Source organism: Pungitius pungitius, chromosome 20, assembly GCF_949316345.1.
Source record: "Pungitius pungitius chromosome 20, fPunPun2.1, whole genome shotgun sequence".
In the NCBI taxonomy this organism is placed as follows: Eukaryota; Metazoa; Chordata; class Actinopteri; order Perciformes; family Gasterosteidae; genus Pungitius; species Pungitius pungitius.
The window spans coordinates 1672612-1700409 of record NC_084919.1 but is presented as its reverse complement, the minus strand read 5'-3'; the positions used below and the strand labels follow the sequence as shown (position 1 = coordinate 1700409).

General features: G+C 48.9%; 3 protein-coding genes across 3 annotated transcripts; 2 read left to right on the top strand and 1 right to left on the bottom strand.

The window, feature by feature from the left end:
* The first annotated feature begins 477 nt into the window (after positions 1 to 477).
* On the top strand, positions 478 to 13675 carry LOC119194817 (uncharacterized). The gene is made up of 23 exons (XM_037449228.2): positions 478 to 894; positions 1122 to 1199; positions 1424 to 1547; positions 1632 to 1734; positions 3420 to 3533; positions 3612 to 3728; positions 4606 to 4766; positions 5142 to 5288; positions 5421 to 5523; positions 5624 to 5752; positions 5884 to 6066; positions 6194 to 6435; positions 6716 to 7609; positions 7780 to 7876; positions 8028 to 8135; positions 8520 to 9842; positions 10206 to 10328; positions 10434 to 10562; positions 10692 to 10884; positions 11048 to 11172; positions 11505 to 11695; positions 11792 to 11925; positions 12028 to 13675. The coding sequence occupies exons 1-23, from the start codon at positions 876 to 878 to the stop codon at positions 12258 to 12260; spliced, it is 5070 nt and encodes a 1689-aa protein (XP_037305125.2). The 5' UTR covers positions 478 to 875; the 3' UTR covers positions 12261 to 13675.
* A 465-nt stretch (positions 13676 to 14140) lies between these two features.
* On the top strand, positions 14141 to 18382 carry cfap206 (cilia and flagella associated protein 206). The gene is made up of 12 exons (XM_037450069.2): positions 14141 to 14383; positions 14561 to 14644; positions 14853 to 14943; positions 15484 to 15672; positions 15771 to 15926; positions 16208 to 16422; positions 16608 to 16727; positions 16825 to 17023; positions 17280 to 17420; positions 17499 to 17686; positions 17823 to 17966; positions 18052 to 18382. Exons 1-12 carry the CDS (start codon positions 14264 to 14266, stop codon positions 18271 to 18273), a joined length of 1869 nt encoding a protein of 622 aa, XP_037305966.2. The 5' UTR covers positions 14141 to 14263; the 3' UTR covers positions 18274 to 18382.
* A 164-nt stretch (positions 18383 to 18546) lies between these two features.
* Positions 18547 to 26907, bottom strand: LOC119195262 (gamma-aminobutyric acid receptor subunit rho-1-like). Its single transcript, XM_037450071.2, has 10 exons — positions 26700 to 26907; positions 24415 to 24468; positions 23801 to 23907; positions 23446 to 23513; positions 23120 to 23343; positions 21733 to 21815; positions 21504 to 21644; positions 21257 to 21409; positions 20579 to 20775; positions 18547 to 20179 (listed from the first exon to the last, which is right to left on the bottom strand). The coding sequence occupies exons 1-10, from the start codon at positions 26801 to 26803 to the stop codon at positions 19883 to 19885; spliced, it is 1428 nt and encodes a 475-aa protein (XP_037305968.1). The 5' UTR covers positions 26804 to 26907; the 3' UTR covers positions 18547 to 19882.
* Between the last annotated feature and the right edge of the window lie 891 nt (positions 26908 to 27798).

Sequence of the window (27798 nt, the reverse complement as noted above, 5' to 3'; positions counted from 1 at the left end):
CCCAAAGTTTTCTTAATGTTTTGCAACAAGAAGTGAAACAAGAACAACTGAACGCTGAAAACGACATTTTTACGCAACCAAAATGTTAAAAGTACCCTTCATGGACTTGGGGACACCATGAAAAGTAAAAATCGGTCAGCGATCGGTCAACGACGTTGTAGCAACCTGTCAATCACAAGGTAGCCCCGCCCTTTAGCCTACCTTGCCGCATAGTATGTTTGACAAAAAGGCCGTTATCGTGACGTCAGCCACTGGTGTGTGTGTGGTCTATGGTAACCGCGGCGTCCTGTCGAACACAAGGTAGCCCCGCCCTTTAGCCTACCTTGCCGCATAGTATGTTTGACAAAAAGGCCGTTATCGTGACGTCAGCCACTGGTGTGTGTGTGTGGTCTATGGTAGCCTGTCAATCACAAGGTAACCACGCCCCCAACGCGCACTCCGCTTCCCTCTAAATGGACCATAATTCCCTGAATAAACATCACGTAGTTTTGAAGAAGACGCGAAGCTGGTTTTATAATACCATAAAACTCGTGTTTACGATGGGTCGGACACAGCACTTCTCCTCACCGAGGGAGGAGGGCCCCCCCCGCCCCCCAGTTGGTCTCCTCCTTTTGTTTTTTCTCCGCCCTCTTCGGCTCGTATAAACGGAGGCGAGCGGCGTCCCGTCCGCGGGGTTAGCGCGGTCAGCCGTTGGTGAAGAGGCGAACAACATGGCGGAGCAGCACCGGCCCGGCTCACCGGCGACGCACTAGAACCTTGCCCCGTGGTCCTCTGGCGTACCGGGGGGGGAAGGGTCAGTGGACACGACAAAGATTGGAAGAAAATTAAAAAAAAAAAAAAACCTGTCACGGAGAAGGAGCTGTTAGTGAGGAAAGATGAGCCGACACGCAACAGGTAGGAGGCTCGCCGCGTGAACGCGCAGTGATAACTTTTATATTTCCTCTCATGCACCTTTTATTCACGTGGACACTTCATCACTGCACAGAGTTGCCCCCCCCCTTTTTAAACTGTGGTGAGGAATTGGAGAAAATGGAGCCGGTTTTCTTCCCCGCTGCTCAAACATTCTTGTCGTGTTTTCAATAAAACGAAACTTTTTTTTTTATTATTTTCCTTTTCCTCAGACTTCCATGAGTCTGCGCAGGAGTCCCCGCCGCTGCCTGCTGATCACATGCTCGACTCTGCAGCCGTGCTATTCCCTGGTAGCTATTCAATCCCCCACCTCTTTTTTAAATATGGTTTAAATGCACAGTTGTGAGGTTTGTATTGAAGCTCCGCCAGGGAGGAAAACCGCCAATTAAGACTTGTAGAGCCTATTAGGGTACTTGAGTAATTGCATTCAAGTGCTGCATGTTGACAATAATCCTAAACAAGAGTTGTATGGGCAGGATTGACTGATCATTTATCGTGTTACCTGTCTGTCCAGGTGCTTTCGATCAACACGGCTGCCCTCTGATCGTGTTCCCGGCGGACAAACAAGCCAAACTCTCCTCAGAACTCAGCAAAGCAGAAGTGGTGGACTTCATAAATTACTTCCTATGTCTGCACAAGTACGTCAAGTCGCACATTCTTTGTGCGTGTGTCTTTGAGATGGGGAGGATGTATTGACTGATGGATTTGCCCTCTCGCCGCAGTAAGCGGCAGGAGAAGAGGAGTTTGGTGTCGGCGGTGGCTGATCTGAGGTCTGCCTCGCTCCACACCACCAGATTCGTGGCCGAGACGCTGCTCCTGCTTGAGGTACGGTCCTGGCCGAGTGCCGCCGTGTGTGGATGCCCTCTGCACCTGCAGTTTAAGGAATGTGTGCTCTGCAGATGGAACGCTGCAACCTTCTGTATTGATGCAAACAACAAAAACAACAACAACAACCTGATTAGTAGTGTAACCATCCAGAAGCATGTATCCTGTGCACGCACCAGGATGTGACTCTTCACACGCCGTCCAGGGGTTTCAAACGATTCCACTAGAATCTCTTGCAACTGCAGGGCCAAGATGTGGAAGATGACGCGCCAAATGGATGTAAACGACGCCGTTTTTAGATGCACATTTTGAATTGAGTCGGTTTCCTTCATAGAAACTGAGTCCAATGTTTGAAATCTGCTGAAATTACATTTCTTATGAATATTTTCTTGAATTCTTTAATTCATCCACCACATGCTTAAACTCAATGGGGGTGGGTGAGAAACATAGTTGCTTTAAGATCTCAATGCAACTAAAGTTATGTTTAGACAAAGGGAAAAAAATTACTTACTTTGTTTGTGTTCATGGGACTACAGGAGTGCCGTTACTGAAATATGCCGGTTGTGGGATGGATAAATAAACGCTGACTTCCAGTTCATGTTGGCAACAAACTGCTCCGGACTAAAAGATTCTGTTTGTAGGATCTGTGCAGGATTCATTTCAGCTTTTGATGTGTAATTTCCTGTGAGGGAAGTCCAACTGCAACCACAGAACTGAATCAGGGCTGAGAGGAATGTCCAGAGAGCGTTGCTCTCTGCTGCTGAAAGGATGGCGTCCGGTATTATTTTATTAGTTTCACAGTGAAAGTATTGTGCGTGTGTTCCGCACAGATCTTTTGAGAAACCGTAGCTTGGAGTCGCTGCAGTTGGCTCTGTATGAATAATGCATGCAGGATTTAGAGTGGGTCCTCTCTGCACACAGTACAGTGACGCGCTCACCTTGTGATTTGCCCTCTTGACTAGCCGGAGCTCTTTCTTGCAGCATTTTAAGTTATGCAACAAGTGCTTCATAGTTTCAAAGAGCCATAGCCTGAGTGGTTGTTCAAGGCACAACACAAAGTGTGGGAAGTCTGTAGTGGGAGTAGAAATCCTGGGTCGGGGGAGGGGTCACATGCATTTCTGGTCATATGCTTGGTTATGTGATGGAAAAGCCTATATATTGCATTATGTACTGCCCCTTTGAACAACTCTCGTCCACCCCAGAAAGCACAGTTTGTTTACATGTGTTTAGTTCGTGGGGAATGACATGTAGAATGCTGTTTGCGTTTGGGGGGGGGGGGGGAAGTGTCTCTTTTCACTGAATGCCGATGGGTTTTTTGTAATTTCAGACGGAAACCCCTTGCTTTTCAAAGTGACTCTGATGCCGAGAACCTGTATTCTCTTTACTATCGACCAGGGGGCGAATCCTCTGGTCCAAAGAAATTACTTCATTCATTCCCTTCGTAAACATGAGTTTATGATCTCAAAGTTTTATAAAAGTCAGGGTGGGGCAGGGCTACCTTGTGATCAACAGTTTGCTTGAAGTGCAGAAGGGGTTTCCACCTCAATACAATCTCTTGTTGGAGAAAACAAAGATGGTGACAGCCAAAAAAGGCTGTAATTTATGATTAAACCACAGAATGAATCCATCAGATCATCCTTTTTGTCTTACTTGTATTTCCTCATTCTATCCCCCGTCTTCTCTAGCGGAACAAGCGGACCGTACACACTGTGTACATCGTTCAGCCCAAAAAGAAGGACGGCGTCAAGCTGCTGCTGAAACTGCTGACGCCCTCAAAGTCTCCCACGGCCTCCTTCACGGTGAGCGACGCGACTCGTGCTGAAGCTTTTTGGCCCGTTGGCTCTGGGAGATAAACGTTCATCTCATCTTCGTTGCAGAAGGTTCTTCTTAAAGAGATCCCAGAGCTCTCCAACCACATTGACCGAAGCCAGCTAACGGCGTCGTTGGGCGGCTACCTGGTCTACTGTCACCACAGCTGGGTGGCCTTCATCAAGGTCATCTCTTCCCTTTAAAACGCACTTTGAATGATGAGCCACGTTATTTGCAACATTTTAAAAAAGCAGAAAAATAACATCTGTCACTTTTCGTGTGTGTGTGTGTGTAAGATTTGATGCATGCAAACGTGGGGGGAAAATCTGGGTCTGCAGAATGAGAATAGGACAAAAATCCTACATGTGAAGTGAACAGTTTGCATCTGCAGCTCTAATCACTTGACCCTAGATTATTTTGACAAATGCACACAGATGATCATTAAATATGAGCAATGGTTTCTGGTTTCTGGTTGAAACCCGTGTTTGGGCCTCTGAGCAAATCAAAGACTGTCTCATGAATCTGTCTTGTGATTAGTTGGAGGGTTTAACACACAGTCACATTGTCCTCGACGGCTGTTCCTGGGTTCACGCACACAGAAATAGTCCCCCCCCCCCCCCCCCCCCCCCCCCACAAACCCAATGCTTTACGAGCCGAGGACCAAAATATTTACTCCGACTAGCGCTTCTTTGTGACGAGGGAGTCGCTCGGCTCACTCAGTCAGGAGAGGTTTTCATGTGTGAATCCATTCATGGGCGCTATTGTCTCGTTACCGTGGTGAAGCTTGAGCGAACGCATGGCGTGGTCAGCTGACCTTATTAGCAAGTGAAAGGAACCCTGTCTTCCCATTGCATTATACATTCATTCATGTTTTTATCTGGGGCACTTTGCCATGATGGCGGTACTCATTAACCCTGGCAGCTCAGAAACAACTGTTACGTCAATCAGCAGCTTGTTAAATTGTAAAACTATAGTATAAATTATTTTAAATTTAAAGGATCACTTATTATTAAACACCAGGAGTCCTTTAAATATTGACTTTTTTTTTGCTCCCCCTCGCAGGAGATCAATGAGTTTGTTCAGGAGTTCCTCTCCGTGGTCCAGCGGTTGCCCGCGTGCATCTCCACCCTGCAGGCTCTGTCCAGGCTGCCTCCGCCCTCCACCTTCGACGAGCTCCGGCACTTCTGCTCCACCAACGAAGCCAAGTTCCAGCAGCTGAGGAGGTCGGGCTCACAACCCCCCCCCCCCCCCCCCCCCTTTCTCTTTCCTCCTGTGGGGCAACGGCTGTTTAGTCGATGGTCTGATTAGAATGATTTTGGAAAATGGAGGCAAAGCGGCGCTATTTAAGTGTCCCTCTGTGACTTATTGCTTACTTCCCTTTTATTCTAATTATCAACGACGTGTAGCCAGTGTTTTGGTAAAAAAGAAACTGTATTTTATGGTATCTTGTCATTCGCATGTGTTTTCATCATTTCCCGTTTTGCTAGTTTTTCCTCACTGGGAAACAAGATACACAGTTGGCACATTTTTATAGATAATGTATCCTTTAGCGGCATCTTGAAACTAACCCGCCTTTCTATGCCTGTTCATGTCTTCAGGGAGCTGGGCCTGGATGAACTGCTGAACCACTGCGAGAGTGTCGTGGAGAAGCTACGTCACCCCGAGAAGGAGCCGTGCTACCAGGCGCTGGCCGGCACCGCTCTCTTCACCCACACCGCCTTCGACATGCTGCAGAACCACAGCAGGTACAAGTTTCACTTGTGCGGCCTTTGTTTGAAACATTTCACAATCGACTGAGCAATCAATTATGAATTAACTCAAAACTACTGTTACAGCCAAGAGCTTTTTATTCGTTTAAAGATGTCTTTGTTTTACAGAATAACTGCTGCTATGGAAAAAGTGGAGCTTCTGTGGCAGCAGGCCTTTTCTAAGGCCCGCCTCCAGTTGCAGGTGTTCCAGCTGCGAGAGGAGGCTCTGCAGGCGAGTCCGTGCTTCCACGGTTTAAACGCGCCGTGCCGCGTTTGTCTCTCAAATGTTGGCACTCCTTCCATGAACCAATGTGTTTCCTCTTTGTTTCCAGATCACAGAGCAGATCAAAACTCTCCTCCAAGAGAAGCTCCAGCTTTACAAAATAGAGATCGCAAAGGATGCTGCGGAGGCAGTGATGTTGGTGTCAGAATTTGAGGTGTCCATTCACGCGCCTGCAATGGTAACGGTTTTACTGTTTGCTCTGTTTCATAGTGAGGCCTCTTTATGACCTACGTATTCCTATCTGTACATTCTTTGGGGTAAGCACTGTGATTGACCTGCTTCTCTAAATGACCCCTCCACCCCTACCAGGCCCTCATTGGCCGTGCTGAGGATGTGATCCACGCAGTGGTGGAGATCCTTCAGTATGACGGTCAGACCAGAGAGCGCTGGGTTCTGGATGTGGAGAGGCTGAAGGAGAAACTCCACTCGGCCGTGAACTTCGTCCGCCGAACCCTCAGAGCGGTTTCCAGCTACCACCATCACTACAACAAGGCAGGTTCTCCCCCTCCGAGGACCTTTTGAACATGTGGTCATTGACGTTTTGTCTCTAATCTGAAGAGATCTGTTGACCCTTCAATCTACAAACACTTGTGTGTTAAAGTGTCTGTTCCTCCCGCAGGCCGACAGCTGGTACCACCGGGTCCTCTGCGAGAACGTCCTCCAGCTGCTGCTGTCCGGCGTCGCTGGAGACGGTGTCCAGAGCAGGAACTGGGGGACGATCCCTGCGTGGAGGTACAAGATGTCCACATTCCTGAAGAATAATCCACCTCCAGATACGGAGGAGCTGGTTCACCTGGCTCATCTGTCCAAAGCCATTCCGGATGACGAGGTCCAGGAGGCAGGAAAGCTGATGTCTCATAGGTGAGCGAGAGCATGGAGCCTGATGTCACCGTAGAAAACGTTGGCTTTTCTTTGTTTTAATGGATGCTAATAGAAGTACGTGCTTGTTTGTTAAATGAAGCGCACCTCTGGAAGGTCCGTTTCCTCTGTTCACTATCAAACCAGTGAAGTAGAAACTGCTTCTGATTTATGGATTTGAATCCTCCGATGCAGTGACGATGGCGTTTATATCAGCTGTGACGACGATTGGAGTCGTACAATCTTCAGGAAGATCAATTAACCTAAAGATTACTTTCTTCAGGTGCCTGACCCTGAGGAAACTGCTGATGTCTTCGGGCCCCGTGGCTGTCGGTCACCTCCAGCTGGCCTTACAGTGGCAGTACGAGCTGCTGCGGAGCGGCAGCGTTGACCCCTCCTCCTCCGCCGGCGCCACAAACGGCGCGACCGAGCATGCGCAGGACCTTTATCGATGTGACGGCGGGAAGGAAGCGAGCCGTCTCCTAGAAAAGTCTGCTGTTTCCGCGTTGGCTGAGGGCAAACCCCCCTCCCTCAGCTCATTCGACTCGGGTTTCGATGGCGCCGGGACCAACCACCCGGAGGCGTGCGGGGACGGGGACTGTGCGAGACGAGCCCTGAGCCAGCCTCTGCTCCACGGAGAGAAGGCCTCCGGTGTTTCGGGCGGCGAGGATCCCAGAGAGGAGTTGGACTTTGGCTCCTTGGGGAACTCCTCCCGGGCCAGCATCCAGATCGTCCCCAAGGTCACCGCGGAGTCCCTCAACCTGGAGATCAAAGTGAAGCGCTCGGCGGCGCCGCCCAACAACCCCTGGCTCAGCTTGCCCATAGACGATCTGGAAAACTCGTACACGGTCACCATCACGCAGAACCCGACGCCGCAGAAGAGGGAGCTGCTGTCCCGCCAGCCCTCCGACCCCGACCAGGCCGAAGGGTCTCGAGATCAGCCCACGCAGACGGAGGCTCTGAACGCCACGCCGCCCGGACGCTCACGGAGCGCCAACTGGAGGCTGCACCCGCAAAGCAGTCCGCAGGATCCGGAACTGAGCGCCGTTCGCCACATCCTCTCCAGCACGATCACACAAGGAGGAGGAGACGGATCGGTCTGCACCACGGAGGGGATTCCTACTCTTCTCTGGGACTCGTACGACCTCCGGGACCAGAATCTGGACGCTGTGGACGGGTAACGCAGTTAAATCACTTAAACCATTCCACACTTGTTCTTTCGTACAGAGTTCAAAGATGTTTGTTTAAAACATCGACTTAAGATCTGCTGTTTTTTACTTCAACCTCCAAATGCTGCACGTTCTGTGCTTTAAAAAAAAAAGCATTTTGTTTGTTTGATTCCCTAAGTGCGGTGGATGTCTCCCTAAATGACTGGGATGTGAAGGAGCAGGAGGATCTAAGGGCAGTGGAGATGATTCTGGACCGGGCAGATGAAATCCTGGAGGTAAGAGTCTGCGTAGAGGAGCGAACGATGGTCGCCATTAAAAGGCCCCCAGCCGGGGAGGTTTTCACTATTTGCAAAATGAGGATTCTAACTTCCGAAGCCCTTCACTTCAAGTTAGAAAAAAGCCTGTTTTAAACGTCGTCCTCTTCAGAAAGAAGAAAACGTTCTGGCTCAGGAGGCCGTGCTGGATGCCCTGCTGAGGTCTGAGGAGAGGCACCATCAGTGGCCCCCCTGGGACAGTGAGGACCAGCTCGGTGCGGTACGTTTGGGTTTAGCATCTAATGCCCTCTTGTCTGCATTACATTTCCTCGAGATAAAGTGATACTTCACGATCTTCAGGAGTGCAAAGTTAAACGTGCTATTTCTTTTAATTATACCAATCGAGCAGGTGATTTTCATCTTCTGAACAACAAAAGGGGAGAAACTTAAGTTCAGCTAATTGAAGAATTAAAAGCATCCAGCCCAGGGATGCTAACTTTTTTTTTTAAGTAACTAGAAGCACTTTCTTTGAACAAATGTAATAAAATGACGACAATAATATATTATGACAACTTGTACTTTTAAGTAAGAACTGCAGTATTCAGCACAGGTTCACATTTAACAAAAGCCGTTAACCTGGATTGCTTGTGTTCATATTTCAAAGATGTCGTCTAGTGAGCTGGCTGAAGCTGGTGTTCTTGGCCTCGAGGATTACCTCAGCCCCGCAGACTCGGACTACCTCTGTGAGTCTAGATCTGAGACTGAAGCTGCCACGGGGGCTTTTCACAACGAGCCGGACCTGCTGACGGAGATTAGGAAAGTCCAGATCCTGGACGAGCTGATTATGGAGGAGAACCTGAAGATCCAGGACATGCGAAGCTGCGACGGTAACCCTGAAGAGGAACCTGTAGATACCAACGGGCTGTCAAGTATGAGCAAGGAGAGGCAGGCGTTTCAGCTGCAGCTCGCAAAGGAGAAACGGGAGGTGGAGAAGCTCGAGAAGAGTTTGGACAGGGAACGTAAAGCGAAGGACAAAGGCCGAGCTAGAAGGGTCGTAAGATGTTCTGTAATGGAGAAGGCTAGAAGTCAGGATAAGGAAGACCAAGAAGACCTCTGGCTGTGTGATGAGCTTTTAGCAGGTAGCTGTAGATCTCCGAGTACACCTCCGGTCCACAAGGATTCTCAGGAAACCTGTAACACTGAGAATGTTCCAGCTGTGTCGGGTCCCGGTGTTGCCAAAGACGCTACACCACAAGACATGGTTCCACCTCCAGATTCCCAATGTCACGGTGATTGCTCGTTAGCATTTATTAAAGCCACCTCAGATGTGAAGGAAGCCGCGGAAGAGGTGGTAATCCAACCTCAAGGTTCCATCTATATCAGCAAATTAGACAAATCCTGTGAAGATGCCTCGTCACCCTCTGGAATTGAGCCAGATGTTGGCGCGTTTGACCCCGGGGGGAAATCGCCCGAGCCCCCCGAGCAGAGACCGGCTGCTCTTCCCGTGAACCGCGACAACCTCGCTGAGCACGAACCTCCTCCTGACACAGAGCTGCAGGGTCCAGCTCGGCCCGCCGGTGCCTCTGATCCCGCTTTGGTGACGTTCGCCGGGCGGCCCGAGGATGTCGGCCCAGTCGCCAGTCAAACCTTAGTCTGTCCAGATGTGGAGGAACGCAGCTGCAACAACAACAATAACAACAGTGTGCTCACAGAGAAATGCAGTGTTTCATTGGAGCACTTGAAACTGAATACTGAAATAAGCGCTGAATGTGAAGAGGATGCATCAGAAGAAGCTGCAGAGGAGGACCAGACTGTACCTGCTGCAGGTGGGCAGTCGGCTCCCCAGCTGCCCCCGGGCCGACCTCTGGGGTTTGACCCCGGTGGAAGAGCTGAGCAGGCTGTTGGTGTTCAGAGCTCAGAGGCCATGAGGATATCGGGCTCCGGGTCACCTGGCCTTCGGGCCCAGCTAAACATCAACACGAGAGAGGTACGCCATCTCCTGTAACACAGCAGGGCGTCTCGTTATGACGTCGTTAGCTTAGCATAAAGACTGCTACGTCTTCTTTGCACAGCTAAAGGCTCCAAAAACCCAAAATTTTTCCCTTCATTTTATTAAAGACCATTGCCATAACCTCCTGATATTAAATTGTGCAAGTCATAGTTTACATAATGTGTTAGAATAAAAGATGAAACTGCCTGTTAATTTCTAGCGCTTATTCAGAGCACATCTGTTATTAGGTAATATGTTTAAAGATATTTGGCAACCATTGTGTATAAAAAGCAAAGATTGCAGAGCATGGTCTCCATTATTGTTTGATTCAGATGGATGTCCTTCTGAATGTGATTGCAGATGACGGATTTCAAGACCCCCATCGTCCTGGATACGGGGTCCGGTTTGATGAAAGCCGGATTTGCAGATCAAGACCTCCCAAACATTATCTTTCCAACAATTATTGGAATGCCGAAATATGAGGTATTATTATTACCAGCTAATTGGCAATAAAAATAAGTAATACCCTCGACTAAGGATTCGGCTTTGCCTCAAGCCCTTTTCTGATCAGACGTATTATTTTTGCAGGAAATAATGAATGGGAACCTTGAAAGGGAGATCTACATTGGACATGAGGCTCAACACATGAGAGGGGTTCTGGCTCTTAAACATCCCATCAAGAACGGAATCATTCGCAACTGGGATGAAATGGAAAAGGTGAAGTGATGCAGAGGCCAGATGACTCAAGAACTTAGTTTCCAGGAAAACATTGAACCCGCTGATTCAGGACCTGAATCAGCGGGTTCGTTACCTCAACTGTTTTCTAATGAGTTTTTGTTTTTTTAGATTTGGCATCACACCTTCCAGCAGCTGCGCGTGGATCCAGTCGATCACCCCGTCCTGCTGACCGAGGCGGCCATGAACCCCTCGCAGAACCGCGAGCGCATGGTGGAGATCATGTTCGAGTGCTTCAACGCTCCCTTCACCTACGTGGCCATGCAGGCGGTGCTGGCGCTCTACGCTGCAGGGAGGTCCACTGGTGACTTGACTCATTTATGCATTCCACTTCCGCACTATGCTGCATGACTATACATGGTTCAATAAGTCACCAAACAGTCACTCAGGGAAGTGTTTCACGATAAAGTAACATGGTAGTATTGAATAAAGTTTACTGTCCTGCTGACGTGTTGTTTTCGTTGCAGGTGTGGTGTTTGACTCTGGAGACGGAGTCAGCCACAGCGTGCCTGTGTTCGAGGGATACTGTCTCCCTCACGCCGTGCAGCGCTTCCCTCTGGCCGGTGCAGACGTGACCCTGCACCTGAAGAAGGTATTCACTTTGCTCTGTTGACTGTTGTATGACGCTTCTAACCCACAGGTGAAGAAGTTGAACATACGGGGCTTGGACCAAGAGGTTTTTACTTTTCTATTAGAATGTCAACACTGATTGTTTTGAGTTGGCACCGTGTGCTTTGTTTAAAGCAGGAAGGCAAATAGAGAAGTTTGTTCTTAAATGAGAACCCTTTTTTTATTTATTGACTCACTTCTCACCCACAAGTGAGCTAGACAATGTCTTTAAATGAGCTCTTTGCTTCTGTGTGCGTTGATCACAGAAGCGGCGTGTGGGTCGGTGTGCGTGACCCTTTTGAGATGTGCTTAAAGCTTCTGCAGGAACAAGGGGTGAGCATGCGCACCACGGCGGAGGTGGAGATCGTGAGGGAGATGAAGGAGAGCTGCTGCTGTGTGGCCGTCGACTACGAAGCGGAGCTGAGTCGGGGGGTTGACCCCCGCAGAGAGAAGCATTACAGCATGCCAGACGGACAGATCGTCACGCTCGGCACGGAGCGGTTCAGGTAACTCAATTGGGAGGTTTCCCCCCCTTCTTTTTTTTTTTTTTTTTTTATCAGACAAGTCTGAGTTCTCTCAAAACCGCCTCCTCGTCCCTGCAGGGCTCCTGAGATTCTCTTCAAACCCGAGCTGATTGGACGGGACCATTACGGGATGCACGAGAGCATCTTCAAGTCCGTCCTCAGCTCGGACATCGACCTGCGGCGCTGCTTCCTGGGGAACATCGTGCTCTCGGGTAACTTTTGTTCTTTTTAAGGGGGCTGCACAAACGTGATCTACAGAGACTCCTTTCAGGTCACTTTTAAATCTCTTCCACCCCCCCCCCCCCGTAATGCAGGCGGGAACACACTGCTGCCGGGCCTCCCCGAGCGGCTGCGGGCTGAAATCCGGGGGCTGGTTCCCGGCGACGTGGGGGAGAGCGTCCGCGTCACCAGCCCCGGGGACCGAGACTTCTCTGTGTGGCGCGGGGGGGCGGTGCTGGCCAACCTGCCCGCCTTCGGCGAGGCGTGGATCAGCCAGGAGGAATACGAGGAGCACGGGCCGCAGATCGTCTTCAGGAAGTGCTTCTGAGGCGGCGCCGTTGACGCCGTGTCCCCCGAGTGCAATATGGTACGAGCCGTTTTTAAGGCTTTTATGTGTTTGTCTCTCATGTCTCGAGTTCCTTGTGGAGTCTGTTTGACCCTCGTCGTCACTAGATCTTATCTACTAGGGTCCAACAACATTACCGATGAAATCTGTTTGTCCATGAAATTCATGTCAGTCGGCGTCCTAAAGAACCTTTTTTTATTTGTTTCCCTTTTTGGGAAAATGTTTCTGTCTTTTGGAATTTAAGAGCAAGTGTGGTTTCAGGGACTAGAATTGAAGCTGGCCTTTGATCAACGTCTGCCAACTTTGTTTCAGGAATAAACTCAATGTGCCGACTCCAAATTATATATTAATCTAATATCAAATTATGAAGTGTATTTATCCAACAAGTGAATTTGTTTTTTTATGTGATAGACTTGGTGAAGTTGCGTTCCTTTCGAAGTTCTGTGTGGTGTTCAGAACAAGGATTTTATTTTTTGTATTATCGCTGAATTATATTATGGATTATTAGGGCCACTGATTTTTACTGTTCAATTAATTTCCCCGAAAATGATTAACTATTTTTTTTTTTTTTCGTATATTGCTTTGTTTTGCAAACTCACATTTTTTTTTTCTAAAATCTTAGAATATTTATACATGGAAAACATTTTTTCCACATCAGTGGCCCTAATACTCCTGAATGAAATCAATACGTGATGACACAGTAATGTGAGCTGGAGAGGAGACTGTGGTCTCGGTGTAAGAAGTAATGAGGTTTTTCAGTCACATGTCGATCCTCCACTTGAGTGAACTTCTGGTTTTGGGAAGGTTTGTATGACTATTTTAATATGAGGAATGAGTGCAGTGTTCTGGTTACGCCATCACTGAGCCGATGATGTCAAATGCTACTGCTGCAAGTGTTTTGTCCATTTTCTGAAGTTTAAGTTAATGTTTTTCTATTTGACTGCAGTGTTTTGTTTTAATGTCTGATCTGATTTAACACTTGCACAGTTAGTGATGATATTTTTGATCAGTTTTCCAATGGTGCCAAACTTCTGCATTTATCCAATATTATTGATTCTGAAAACTCACTTTTCCAATCCTGTGTATATTTATACTTGATCTGTTTCTTTGGAATGTTCTGTTTTGCATGCTGTTATGTTGCATGTGATGTGCACTTTTGTGTCTGCATGTTTTTCTTTGGCGTTTTATGTGTGACCCAAGTTCATCTCAACTGGAAATTGGCATGAAATGTGACTTGCACTTACTACTTCGTACACAATACTCTGACGCGCTCGGTGTGCCTTGTTTACTGGGTCTCCTCCTCCTGAACGTACCCGAACTGTCTGGACGGAGTCTCGCAATGTTTCACCCAAAGCATGATCTTTCTGTCATGTCTGTTTTTATAATAAATATTTTAATCATCATTCTTTTGCGTTGTTCCTCTTTGTTGATCAGGTCTACGCCTTGTCGCGATTTTAGTATAAGTAAGTAAATATATTTCTGCCAATGTCTGCATTTAGTATTATCTCCATGGTAACAGGCTGGAAAGACAACAAACGTTAAATTAGATGGGACGAATTATAACTAGTTCTAATTCAATTTTTGCCTAAGCATTATTCCATATCCCTCTTAAATACCAGCAAAATAAAATGCATTTGCATTGCTTTTTTTTTTTCAGTATTCCACTGTTTGGAAGGAAAGTGAAGTTTAACATACTGCCCTAAAATTTCTTGTCATTATTTCCATCTTCTGAAAATTGATTCGCATTTAATTTGCGACATGAAACTGCGTTAACGTAGTATTTTATAATACACACTTAAAAACGTCCCAATGTGTTTCTGACAAAGTAAAAGCCTAACTAGCCGGAAGTAAAAGACCCAAGTCGTTGCCTAGCAACGGTGACTGGCGACCCGTCTCCAGCACACGCCAACAGTTACTATGGCAACGTTAGCTTAGTTGAATCCGTACCAAATAACTAACCGTAAACCATCGAGATAAAGGACATTATGTCGGAGGGAATGTCCGGAGCTCGCGCAGAAAGCGTGATTAAAAGCATTATAGGCGCAGTAGCGCGGGAGTGCGCAGTGAGGGGACGCGCGGCGCCGGACGCTTTGGTGGCTTTTATGGTCAGTGAACCGTAACTAGATGCTAGCAGCGGAGCTAATGCTAGCTAACAAACGTTAGGTCAACGTTTAGTGTAACGACGTCAGCGAAAGCTAGCCGGATGCTAATGCCAATTCTTAAACTTTTTTATATATAAATATATATATATTACAATTTTTTATTTTTCTAAATGTTCTCAGGTGAAAGCTGTGGTTTTGGACCCAAGAAATGGGTTTAATGTTGATCGAACACTCACAAAACAAGACATCCAGAAACTGGAAGGGGTGAGTTACTGTATTTACTGTATATACAGGGTCTTAATTTAAATGAATATCTTGAATTAATTCATTTCCGCTGGGAATCAAATCATGTCTCAAAGAACCATTTGACATGTAAAGTTCTACCATTGACTGAAATGTTTTGTCCCAAAGTTCCACTTTTTCTTCCACCCAACCTGTTTTAGTTTTTCCTAACCCTCCATCTGTTGTCCAGCTGTGTCTCGATAAACTGATGGAAGAGTGCAGCCCGTCGCTCGAAACCATCAAGATGCAAGTGTATTTCGATATGAATTACACCTCCCGACGTAAGTGTTGCATGAAATCACAACAGATGACCTCGGAAATAAGGAATAAACCAAATTATCTTACGGATCCCATGTATTAACTGTGCCGTCCCTGTGAATGACGTTTTGCCGCATTGCATCAATCAATCCGTCACTATATGGTTTGATTATTCAACGCCTCCCATACAGTGAAATGCGGATCACAAGCTTTCAAAACAGAAAAGCAGCAACCCTTCACGTTTTAGAAACATATTCCATCCATTGATGAATGAGAAACTGTCAATATAGATACTGTCAATATAATAATAGTTTTTTCCGTTGTACTAAAGTGGAAATATACTCTTAGAAAGGAAATATAGTTTCTTGTCTGCGTAGGTAAGGTGAGCGGAGCTGAGAAAATGTGATGTTGATGATAACACATTTTTCTATGTGGTGTATTGACTTTGATATGCTGTACAGGTCATTCAGATGTTGAAATTACGTGAAAAATCTCAAAAATACAAATGACCATTTGTTTATAATATGAATATCGTGACCAAACAGGTACTTGTGTGCACGCAGGTGAGTTTCTTGAGGAAATCCACCGGGTGGGGGGGTCCAGGCTGAGTGCGGTGAGCCGAGAGATCACCGACAGCAGAGTGAAAACACGGGACGAATTACACGCTTTGTACCGTAAAATCATCACGTACATCCAGCTGCGGTCGGGCATGGGCTCGCCCACGGACGACGGCGCTGTGCAAGAGGCCGCAGGTTCAACGTCACATTGTTCCATCCAAGCCTCGTGAGCGATGACAGAGTTAACAGCGGTGCACATTTTCTTGACCCCCCCTTCGTCCTGTTCGTCCCAGCTGCCCTGCAGAGCGTCTTCCCTCAGGCTGAACTGGGAGCCTTCATGGTGCTCCTAAAGAGGGACAAGGAGCAGCAGCTCAACGAGCTCTGCATGCTCGTCACGGGGATCCGACTCTTCAACAAAGCCGGCAGGAGTGCTGACCTCAGTGAACTAAGTAGGGGACACGGCTACTTTACTGGGTTACATTACAGGCCGTGTGTGGAGCCGTTTGCAGGTCACATCAAAGCTTTAAATGTTTGTGTAAAGAATACCACCTTCTGAGTAAAGTATTTCACGTTTCACAACACCCAACGGAACTCCCACTATTACAATGCAGAAGTCGTTTGGTTTGTCTCGTATGCTGGAATTCACTTATTAGAATCGTCGTTTTCATTCGACCAGAAGACATCTAAGACCAATGCTGCATCCGGTACTGATGCTACTTCCTTCCTTCAGTGCCCGCGGTTCTCACCGAAGCTCTTCCGGTCACCGCTCAGAGCGTGGAAAAGGCGCTGAATGCCTCGCAGACTCGGGCCTGGAAGTACACGGCTGTGCTGGAGAGGCTCACGGAGCGCGTGGCTCCGCCTGCGGGACGGGACGCCCTCGTTGTCCTGCTCAAACAGGCGCTCTACAACGTCAGGCAGCATGAAGCCTTCCTCAAAATGCTACTGGTGAGGCGACACAGAGTTTGCAGCCTGTGGCGATGCCATCTGTTACTATTACTGTGTGAGTTTAGGGCAAAAGAAGCACCCATTTTGCAGCTGAGTAAAGGAAGGCAGGTGAATTTGTGTTTTGTGTCTCAGAGTGAACTACAGGGTAAATAACAGCTTGGTTTGTTTTACTCCTTTTCCACCAGTCTGATGCGTGTGTGTGTGCTGAGCACGTTGAGATGCTGCAGGCTGAGCTCTCATCGCACCTGGAGCTGCTGAGAGAAACTGTGCAATCAAAGACGGCTGTACCGACTGCAAAGGTTTTTGTAAGTGCCTTTCTGCCTGTCGTCATTGCTTTTATTATTATTATTATTATTAGATTCCTTTTCCCTCATTTGGGTCCCGCCTCACATTGTCTTTCAGCCGCTTTTCAAGTCTACGTCGAAGCTGTGGTTGAGACTTCAGGATGAGGCCGAGCTGCTGAACGTCCTCTACAGCATCACGCTCAACATGCAGCCCTTTGTGGCCTCCCAGGCCCACATCTTCTCTGAGGCGTATTTGGACGTCCTGCTGGAGGCGTGCGAGGTGAAGACAGACGAGCAGAGAATGGCCGCGTCCTCGGGTACGGAAGCGTGCGGCCTGCTTCATCTCCTCCGTGCCAGGAACAGGAGAACATCATCACTTTAACTAAGGCCTGAGGGCCGTGTGTAGCGGCTCCAAGTTGGAATTATTTAAAAGATTTTCAATTGTCACATAGCTCATTTTAGCAATGTGGATGAGGCCTCTCACACTTCCCCTTGAGGAAGAATAGTTTAGACGATAAACATGATCTAATAATATATATTTCCCTTAAAATGTGTTTTCTTTGTCTCCTTCAGTGGAGCGCGTCGTCCCCGCGGAGATGCCCACTCAGGAGTGGCTCCTTCCTGAAACGACCGCCGGGTTCAGCGAGCTGCCCCTGCAGTACAACGCCGTGTGTGGCCACGCTCTGGTGAGCAGAGATGGGCTCCTGCTCCCAGGTACCTCGTTCATTCCCTCCCACCGCTCCACCGAACGCACGCACGCCGCGCCGCTGACGAGCGTCCTTCATGTCGCAGGCAACCCTCACATCGGGGTCCTCAGCCACGAGGGGAAGCTCTACGCCTTCAGCTCCAAGGAAGCTGCGCTGAAGTTCGCCTCCAGTCCGGGCGCCTTCGTCGCCGAGGTGGCGGAGAAAGCCAAGCAGCGCCCCGAACTCATCCGCCTCCTCAAACTGCACCAACAGTTCTCCTGCGTCGGCCCAGAGGTCAGCAGCGTGTCCCTCGGTTTGGACGCCGCTGTCCCTCAGAATACTATTCACTCTGCTCGCCGTCATGCCCGGTTGGCAGCGTAGAGAATAACTCTGTGGTCCACACTGAGGTGTCGCCGTGTGGACGTTGCAGATTCTGCCGGCAGAGACTCCGCCGGTGAAGCCCGCCACTCAGTGTGAGAGCGGCACGCAGATGGACGTCCACCCGGCGGGGGCGGGCCTCGTTCGGGCGTACGAGTGGAACGAGTGGGCCCTCCGGAGGAGAGCCATCCAGCTGGTGAGCCGCAGCAGACCAGGAGGCCGCGCGGGTAACAGCGAACACGTCTTTCACACACGCACTTGTCTTCCTGTCGTCGTTCCAGGCCGATATCAGGACCAAAGTGACGCACTCGGCGCAGACGGATCTGAGCCACATGAGGCGGGACGGCGCCACTCAGACGTGGCCCCCCAAGGACGCGGCCTGCCAGAGCAAGCGGGACGGGGAGAGCGGCGCGCCCAAACCTCAGGTCTACCTGTCCGGTCTGAGGGGACAGAGGGACGGACGCGTGGTGAGGACCGACCTGACCAGGTCGGTGGATGAATGAGCAGCAGACGAGATGCTTCAATGATGAAGTCATCAAGAGAGGAAACGTTCTGTTACTTCTGTAGACGACGTACAGCCATGGAGCTCATTAAATGAATCGTCATCTTCTCTCCTTCATCTTTCATTCCTTTAAACATTTCGCAGAGTTGTGTGTCGAGCTTCTCATGCTTTTGTGAATCTAGGTCACTGTCAATTTAACCCTTTCGCTGACAATTAAAATGTTTTTTTTTTTTACATTTTACACGTCTACATTTTATACATTACTACAGCATATTTTTAATTCATCACTTTAAAAGAAAAAGAAAAAAAGGACACTTATCTGCGCTATTAACATATAGGCCTATTGTTGTATTAATTCATTATATTATAGTTCTTATGTTAAACACTTCTGAATAATTACACAGTTCAATGCCTTTGTCGTCCTTCACAGCCTGCTGCACATGAAAATCAATATCAGGATGTCATATTTTGATTTAATATAGCGTAGATATAAATACACGTAGGTTACCATGGTTACCATGGTTATAAATGATCCAGCTTAGTGAGACCAGAATCAAACCCAAACCAAGTGAACAATAATAATGATGATAATAAACGACAATGATTATGATCCATTTACTTCTAAATGAAGCCACTGAACCATAACGTGTTTTTTTAGGAGCGACAGAGAGATTGTTGTTTTCATTTGGGCAGTTTACAATGATTTCACTAAGCTCTCCGTTTATGTCTACCATGTCTGCCGGTTCGGCTTTGTCTTAAATTTGACATAAGCCAGGACAGATGTCACAGCAGACGTTACGTAAGCTAAAAGGCAACAGAAGGACACATTTTGAAAAATGTCCCCCGTTGATCTATGAAAGCTGACTATGTGAGTAAAGTCAACAGCCTGAGAACAACTAAGAAAAAGGGTATTTTATTCTGTACAACTTGCCAACTACATGATTTAACATGTTGAGGAGAACATTTAATGAGAGACGGAGACGTGACGGTAGAAAAAAAAAAAAGCTCCATTTGCAAGTGAGATTGTCCGTGACTACGACAAAGTGTACGTTCAAGCATATGAGGAACAGGTTTAAGTAATAAAACAATGACATAACAAAGAATGACATATAACAATGAAACCCTGAAGATTTTACTTTAAAAAAAAACAAAAAAAACCATAATGTACATGGCAAACAGCTGCTGTTTGTCAGTGACTGGACCCGGTGACCCAAGTCCTTCCTCACACAGACGTCCTCTGCTACACCTCAGGTACCAGGAACCACCCCTGTGCTCACAACCGTTACTTTCTGCGTCTCCGGGGTCCGTGTTTTAGTTCTTTTTGTGAAAAGGAGAAGATTGAAATGAGATCAAAAGTAAAGAGGTAAAACTGAAGCACTTTTTGCAAGTGCCTTCATCATTTTAGGTATTAGTTTGAAAATAGAAACATTATCTCTCAACGACAGAAGATTATCAAGAACCTGCGTGTACACAAAGGCAATCATACAACATCAGTTTTTCCACCGCGATGACAGCCTAAAGGTCCATCTTCTTCCTTCAAATCTGAAGACCCCCCCCCCCCCAAAAAAAAGCCCCAAATTGTGGTCCGCACGAGAGCATCCGTGAAGGCTTCATCCCGTCTGCGAGTAGATGGACCAGTAGAAGATGTTGAAGAGGACGTAGGAGCCGGGGAAGAGGACCCGGGAGTACTTGTCTATGACGTGCGTGTCGATCCACACGTTGCTGTAGGCGCTGGAGCCGACGTGGCCCGTGACCTGGTCGCTCTCCATCGCCAGCTGCACCAGCATCCTCTCCCGCTTCACGCCGTTGGACTCCGGCAGGCCGTAGTTCCCCGTGGCGTTGGCCTCCACCTCGCTGTAGCTGGCCGACATCATGCCGGGATGGGCCAGGCCGCAGGTGCACGGCAGCTGCAGGTAGACAACGGCTACTTTAGCTGGAGGGGTCGCTGGGGGTCATGAGAGCTTTTAACAGTAAATTACTGTTTTTTCAAAGTACCGCAAAAAAGATCGGCTCTTTTTTATTTAGCAAATTACGTTGACAGCCTTCCATTTGGGAATAAAGTGGCTCGACAATTGTTAGTAGAATCCAGGTTAGAATTGTCTGCTGCCCTTAAGCTACATGCTAATCAACATGCTAATGTTTTCTCCATCGCACGCCAAAAAAGGAGCAAATTATCACCAATTAAAGCAAAGCAAAGGCTGGTGGGAATTTGGCGATGAAGCAAAGCATCGGACATAGTTAGGGACCCCTTAGTGATGTAATCTATCGTCACGGCGACGCGCGGGTAGATGCTCGCGGATACTCGCCCTCTCGCGGAGGAGCCTCTCCTTGCGCTCCTGCAGAGTCGACAGGTAGTTGACGGCGGCGTACTCTATCACCGAGAGGAAGACGAAGACGAAGCTGACCCAGAGGTAAATGTCCACGGCCTTGATGTAGGACACCCTGGGCATGGAGGCGTTGACCCCGGTGATGATGGTGGACATGGTGAGCACCGTGGTTATGCCTGAAGCGCAGCGGGGTGGGGGGTGGGGGGGGGAACGCACACGTTTTAGTCTTATCGACTGTCGCTGACCTCCACGGATTCCATGAAGATGTGAGACGGCCGATAATAAAAGTCACAAGAAAGCAGAAGGTTGAAAAGTAAATCTGCCCCCGAGCCGACTGGCTGCAATGGCAATTTATGGGAATTTTTATGGATGCAGCTTTCGTCGAGCCCCCCTCCCCCCCACTTCCTATAAAACGGCTTATGCTAATCGCTAGCGCGCTAATCCTAATCGCTAACATACACATAGCAAAATGTTGCATGTATATTTTATTGTATTTTATCACTACACAACAGACCTTCTACAGGACTGTTGGTACAGGTTGAAACGACAACCTGTGAAACACAACGCACACGTTTCCAGGGATTACGCAAAAAATCCCGCCAAAAGCCCGGCTTCTGCATTGGCGCGCGGGGGGGGGGGGGGGGGGCGGAGCTTTACCCAGCGGCACCCTGGCGGGGACGGCCCTGCGGTCGATCCAGAAGGACACCCAGGACAGCATGACCATCAGGGTGGCGGGGAAGTAGGTCTGCAGCAGGAAGAAGAAGACGTGGCGCCGCAGGGTGAAGGTGATGTACAGACGGTTGTACCAGCCTGGAGGGGAGGGAAGGTCAGAGGTCACGCGGGGACTCGGAAAGGCCCGGAAAGAAGAAGAAAAAAAAACGCCGCCCTGCACTTCCTGTCTGACCCGTGCTGCTGTAGAAGGCCAGCCTGGTGGTGGTGTGGAACTTCTGGATGAGGAACTGGGAGAGGGAAATCTTCTCGTCCGTGTTGAGCGAGCGGTTCCCTTCCTTCCAGTAGAGCATCAGGTCGTCGTCCGTGTAGGCGTCTGAGAGGGCAGAGAGCACGGCCACCTCCGATTTCAGACACTTCACACGGCGGGGGGGGGGGGGGGGAAACGGAAACGGCCAACTTACAGCTCTCTATCTCCAAGGAGCACGTCTGCGTGTCCAGAGGAAAGCGGCTCAGGTCCATGCTGCACATGGACGTGACCGTCACCCTGCAGAGACGCATCCGAGGGAAACAATGCATCAACAAATGCTCCAATCAGCATTCACCGCCGTGCATTTAGAGGCTCTGGCTTCAATCGCATCACGAATCCAATATTTGGCCCCTTTTTTAAACTACTTTGCTTTACTTTGCTTTAAACTACGGCGTTTTCGTGCGCTCTAGTTTGCCGAAAATCTGCCCGGCCCGATGAAGGAGGACCTGGTGACTTCGCGGGGGGGGCACTCGCCTGACCTCCAGCAGAGCGCCACGCGCCTCGCAGTGCGCGCACGGCGGCGGTTCAGCAGATTTTGGCTTCCAGAAAGAGATGATGAATGAAAATACATAATCCAGCTCATAGGACAAGACGCCGCACCCTCACCCGCCAATCTGCCTTTAGTCCGGGGAAATCTCCGACCAGCACGGATTAACCCCCCCCCCCCACCCTCCCCATGTGACCAGCACGCCTCCGTCCACCGCTTACCATCCGGCTACTCTTCCCCCCCCCCCCCCCCCCCCGTTCACCACACAGCGCTGCGAGCGGCCATTTGCAGATGCTCGATGTCATCGTTGCAGAACTTTGGCTGCTCCTGCTCCGGCCTGTTGGGTCGGCGGGGGCCCCGGGGGCAGATGGCCAGCTGGAAGAATCTCTGTCCCGACTCGGGATTACGAAGTCGGCCATCTTGGCCCCCCGGACATCCCGACGCTCGCCGGGGGTCTTTTTCGGCGGCATCGGCGCCCGTCATTGGCGGGCAGTTAAATGCCCATCTTGTAGCGTACGTGCCCCCCCCCCCCCCACCCCCTTACCCCCGCCGCATCATGTTTTCTGAACCAACCATACGGACAATTTAATCCTCAGGAGACGCATTTGGGTTCAAATCTCTGAGTATTGGTGAACTATAAGGACAGATTATAACGGTATATCTAAGCCTATCCGGCCTAATATTAATAAAGGTGTAATAAAAAGAACAAAGTGGCCGACATTTGTTGGCTGAACAAAGACTCTTAACGTTCCATTTGCACCAGAACCTCATCTGTCTTTAGTCTAACATTCCGTGTCCGGGGCTTTAATTTGGAAAAGCATGTGATTTTCTTCTTTTGTATTTAAACAAGAGTTTAACAAGGAAACATTCATTTCTTTCCGAGTAACCCTCAGTCGAGGATTACATAGTAGAGAGAGAGAGTAAGAGATCATACTAATGATGCAGTAAATGATATTTAATCCTTAGATACATATAAATCTAAATCCCGAGCTGCACTTAATCTGTTGCTGAGCAGCATGAAGCTAACGTGGCTGCAGCAGCATCGGTGACTTACCGCAGGCTGTAGAGGACTTTTCCGTCCGGGTAAACCCGCAGCATGACGTTCTCGGTGGTGGTGTCGTGGGTGAAGGACTTCTTGGAGTGGACGAAGAACATGTCGGGCACCCAGATCTTCTTCACCAGGCGCCCGTCGAAGGTCATGCTGAGGTTGGTGTTGCTCTTGAAGGCCAGCCTCTCGTCCTTCCAGTAGTGCCTCAGGTACAGCGTCATGGTGAAGTCCTGGAGGGGACGAGAAGACAAACGCGCGGCGTCAAAGTCGGTCTCTCCGCCCCCCTCCCTCGGCCCCCCCCCCCCCCCCCCCCCCCCCCCCCGACTTCTCACCATGTCCACCTCCGAGATGGCGTCCAGGCTCTCCACCTGCACATCCACTCCCACCGGGACTGCGGGCCCTGCAGAGAGAGACATGTCAGGCTTTAGGGGAGGGGGGGGGGATCCAGATCAGACGGGCTTAGAACGAGCTGCTGCTTCTTTACGGTCACATGAGGAACGTCGCCTTCACAAAATACACCCAATCATATCTGCTAATTATCCTCAAACTGAAACCACTGCTTTCTGCTCGTCTTCTTCCTCTTCTTCTCAACTAAGTCCACCGTGACGCTCCACTCATGTTCTCTCACTCTGTGGAAGGCAGCGAGACGTTAGAAAGGAGGAAAGACGGCGTCCCCCCCCCCCTCACCTCCGAACCCCGGCCGCATGGTGAAGTCGTGGTTGTCGATCTTCAGCAGCTGCTCGGACTTCGGGCCCCAGACTTTGGTGATGTCGGGACTCCTCTTGAAAATGGAGCTGGTGGAAACGTGTTGGAAAAACAAATCGGGTTTTAATCTCTTTGAGTTCGGCCCCCGACTCCCTTCGATGGGGGGAGTCCACGAACCACGGGTGACTTGAAGTGAGTGACGAGCACTTTGCAGCCTGTGAGATGACGGTCAAAACGGGTCGGTCTCTAATCACCGCCTCTATTGAGCCAGTATTCAAGGTTTCACCCCCCCCTCCCACGCGGCCTACACCGGACTCCTGGGTTTGTGCGTCGTGGCTTGTGAGTTGGCGCAAAATAATCTCATGACTTTCCCCCGATTCTGAGGGATAAGAATGGATTATATTGGGCTTAGTAAAATAGACGGAGGCGGCCCATCCTCCAAGATACTGCAAACAATAGTGTGATTAAAATGTTGACCGTGTGCCCCTAAATCCGCGATGCTTTAATCTCCGCTATCAGATCCTTCTTTCTAGCCCCTGTTATCGTTCTAATTGGACTGAATAAAAATAAATAAAACAAACAGACGTGCGTCATACCTGGTGTTCCTGAAGCGGCGGGCTCCTTCCGTCAGAGGCATTTCTCTTTTCAATCTGAAAGAGGGAATAAACCAAATGGGATTTCTACCCGATCGCTGTGCAGCGCCGAGTCAAAGTACTCGTTAAGTGAGCGAAGCTCGTTGGGAAACAAGACGAGTTGAGCTGAGGAAGTTTGAGACATTTCGGCTGAAGGGATTTAGGGTGGAGCAGAGTATATATACGCTTTTAGGGGCGGGGCTAACCTCTGATTGACAGGCCTCTGCCAGGGTGTGGTTCTGTGAAATTTTCAATCAGATCAGATCTTTCTCCACCTTGTTTTCACACTGTGAAACATTTTGGTCGCCTTGAGCCGTCTCCCCCCTTCGAGACCCCCCCCCCCCCCGTCTGGTCCTCACTCCGTCCAGCTGATACTCATCAGTCCGGAGACGCGATTGAGCGTTTGATTGGAGAGAGGACACAGAGGTCACAGAGGTCACAGAGGTCACAGAGCCGCCGTCTGCTTGGAGGAGATTAACTTCAGATTGCTTTACATCCCGTATCGAAATGCACAGTCGGCTCAAACCCCGACGGGGGGCTAAAGCCACGCGTGGCGCCTCTGAAACACGCCTCAGCGCCGCCCTCAGAAACCAGCGAACCCGAACGTCTCCTTGTAAAACTAGCAACGTTTCATTGTTCTTTGCGGCCAGATGGTTGGTTGGAGCACCCCAGGGCTCTATCCTAGGTCTCCTCCTCTTCCGCTTGTCTGTCACATTACCAGTGATCTGCCTCCAGCATGTGCTGGGAGCTTCTGTCCGGATGTACGCTGACGACACAGTAATCACACGGAAGTCTTCTTAAAACGCGACGAGGCTGATTCCCAAATACCTCGCATATGAAGGCGCAAAGACTTACTTCAATGCCGTGATTTTTGTGCATAAACCAACAAAGGGCTTTTCTTTACTTGACTTTAAGATAGGACTCGTACAATGTCAATGGGTGGACGTCACATGATGGATTTTAGATCTAAAATATGTAATTCTATGGGTTTTTTTGCAAATAAGGGAAATTATTTTCTATTTGCGCTCTCGCTATCTAATGTGCTCTGCTTCTCACATTTGACCTTTAAACCCACCAGAGGATTTTTTTTTTTTCTCTCTGGCAAAGTAAAGTCAATTTCCAGTCATAAGCTTCTCAAATCCGTAACTGCATCCTCTGACGGATGCGCAGCAGAAACGCAGCATCACGCGCTACACACTGAGAGTGACATTTGATTGCTGACCTTCCTTCCGCTCCTGCCGACCTTCCACAAAGCCACAACAATAGCAATAATTCAGAAAGCACATTAACGCGCTCAGATTACAGGTTACGTAATCAGAGTGAGTGATTTCTCTAACCAGGCACACGTCACCTTTGGGGTTGGAGCGCAGCTGCGATTGGGTTTGTGATGCCCTCATTTAATGTTTGACCCGAACTTGGCTCGTGACAAACGACAATTATTCGGCGATTTAGTCTGTAAATTCCGTTGTTGAGAACTATGGCCAGATGTACTAAACCCACAGCGGCTCTCTGAGAACATCAGACCCACGCTGCCCCTAATTCAGAATAATTAATAACATTACATCATCGTGACAGAAGCCGGCGTGACAAAGGAGGGGAAATGACATTACTGCCCCTACGACCAAACGCTCCAGCGCCATGTGCTGCTTCCAGGTCAACGCCATGACACAAACTAAAGGTGTGTTTAATGGAAAACGATCCACACACAGTCACCTTTTAGAGAAATGGTGCCCACTGACATCCCTCCGCAGCAGGTGCACGTCAGATGTGTTAAATGACGTGCACACACTCACCTGTAAACGGCCAACTAATATCACTAACATCACATGTATGAAACATGTGATGCTGTGAAGAGCGTTGGAGGCTCAAACATCAACAGAGCTGCAGAGCTGTGATTGAAAAACAATAATCATGTAATAATAAGGCCGATTGGAGACAAACGATGACGTGAAACCAAAGCGGCTCATCGAACATTTAAATTCGATGAGGATCATGTGTGAGCCTGTAAGTGGACCTTGTTTTTACCAGCTGTTGTTTTTCGGGTAAAGAATTAACTGCATCATTTATGTTGGAGTCTTTTTAGTATTTATTTTGGAAGCCGTTGATCTGCCACGTCATTATCCACCAAAAAAGAACAATTAGATGAATGTAGGATTTTACACAGCATTTAATGACTCAACCGGATGTCTTTTTTTTTTTCTTCTGCTCGTCTTTGCGCGTAATTGCGCACCGGAGGAGTCTGGACTGACCTGACGTTCCGGCACCGCTGCAGCGTCTGCGCCTTCGGGCGCGTCTGCCCGGACGCGCCGGCCGACCAGACCAGCAGGAAGAGCAGCACCACGTCCGTGTGCATGGTGCCCCGCGCGCCGGCCCCCCCTCTCCACAAGCGCTCACAACCGCAGCTCGCTCCCGCAGCTACTCCCGCACATGACGCGCACTCCGCACTCGCCGCCCGCCGCAAACATAGTGAGAATGTATACATGGACGTCACGGTGTTTAATCCCACAGATCGAGGGAGGGGGGGGGGGGGGGGGGGGGGGGAGGGGGCTGGAGGGGGGGAGGGAGGGTGGGGGGGGGGGGGGGGGGGGTGATGTCGCCGAAACCTGCAAATCCTCCGCGGATTTACTCTCCGCGTCCGCAGCACGCAGCACGTTGTCCGCGTGTTTCTTTCTTCTTCTTCTTCTTCTTCTTCTTCTTCTTCTTCTTCTTCTTCTTCTTCTTCTTCTTCTTCTTCTTCTTCTTCTTCTTCCTCTTGTTTTATTCCCGCCGGCTGATTCCACCTGTAACACAGTGACGTCAGGACGGGATCCGGTGTAATTAAACACCAACGGGTGAATGATCAGAGGTGGAACATGAAGAATGTGTGATTCTGGGATCTTTTGGAATCAGATTAGCAGTGAAACACACGTTTTATAAAGCACATCCCTAATTATCAATGAGTGTATTCTATAGGAAGTTACGCAACCGCCTCTTAATCCATGAATCTGATGCCAGCAGAGTGCCTTCATGTCACTGGGGTTATTTCTCAATCCATGAGCATCATATCATACCTCAGTCTGCTTCATTTCCACCTTCAGCACAAAACTCACCATCATCTCTAACATCTCCTGTTTCCACCTGAGCATTTATTAATGAATGTTCGTTCATTAATTAACTCAAAATGGATACAAATACCACTCAATGTTTAGGGAAATAATAACCTCTCAGAAACTAAAATGACATAGATGTTGTTATTTTTTCTTTCCGTTTGTTACATCTAATTATTAGACGTTATTTTACATTACATCGACTTCTGAAATCTACAGAAGCGACAGAGTAGTAAAATGTAAATGTTTATTATTGATGTTA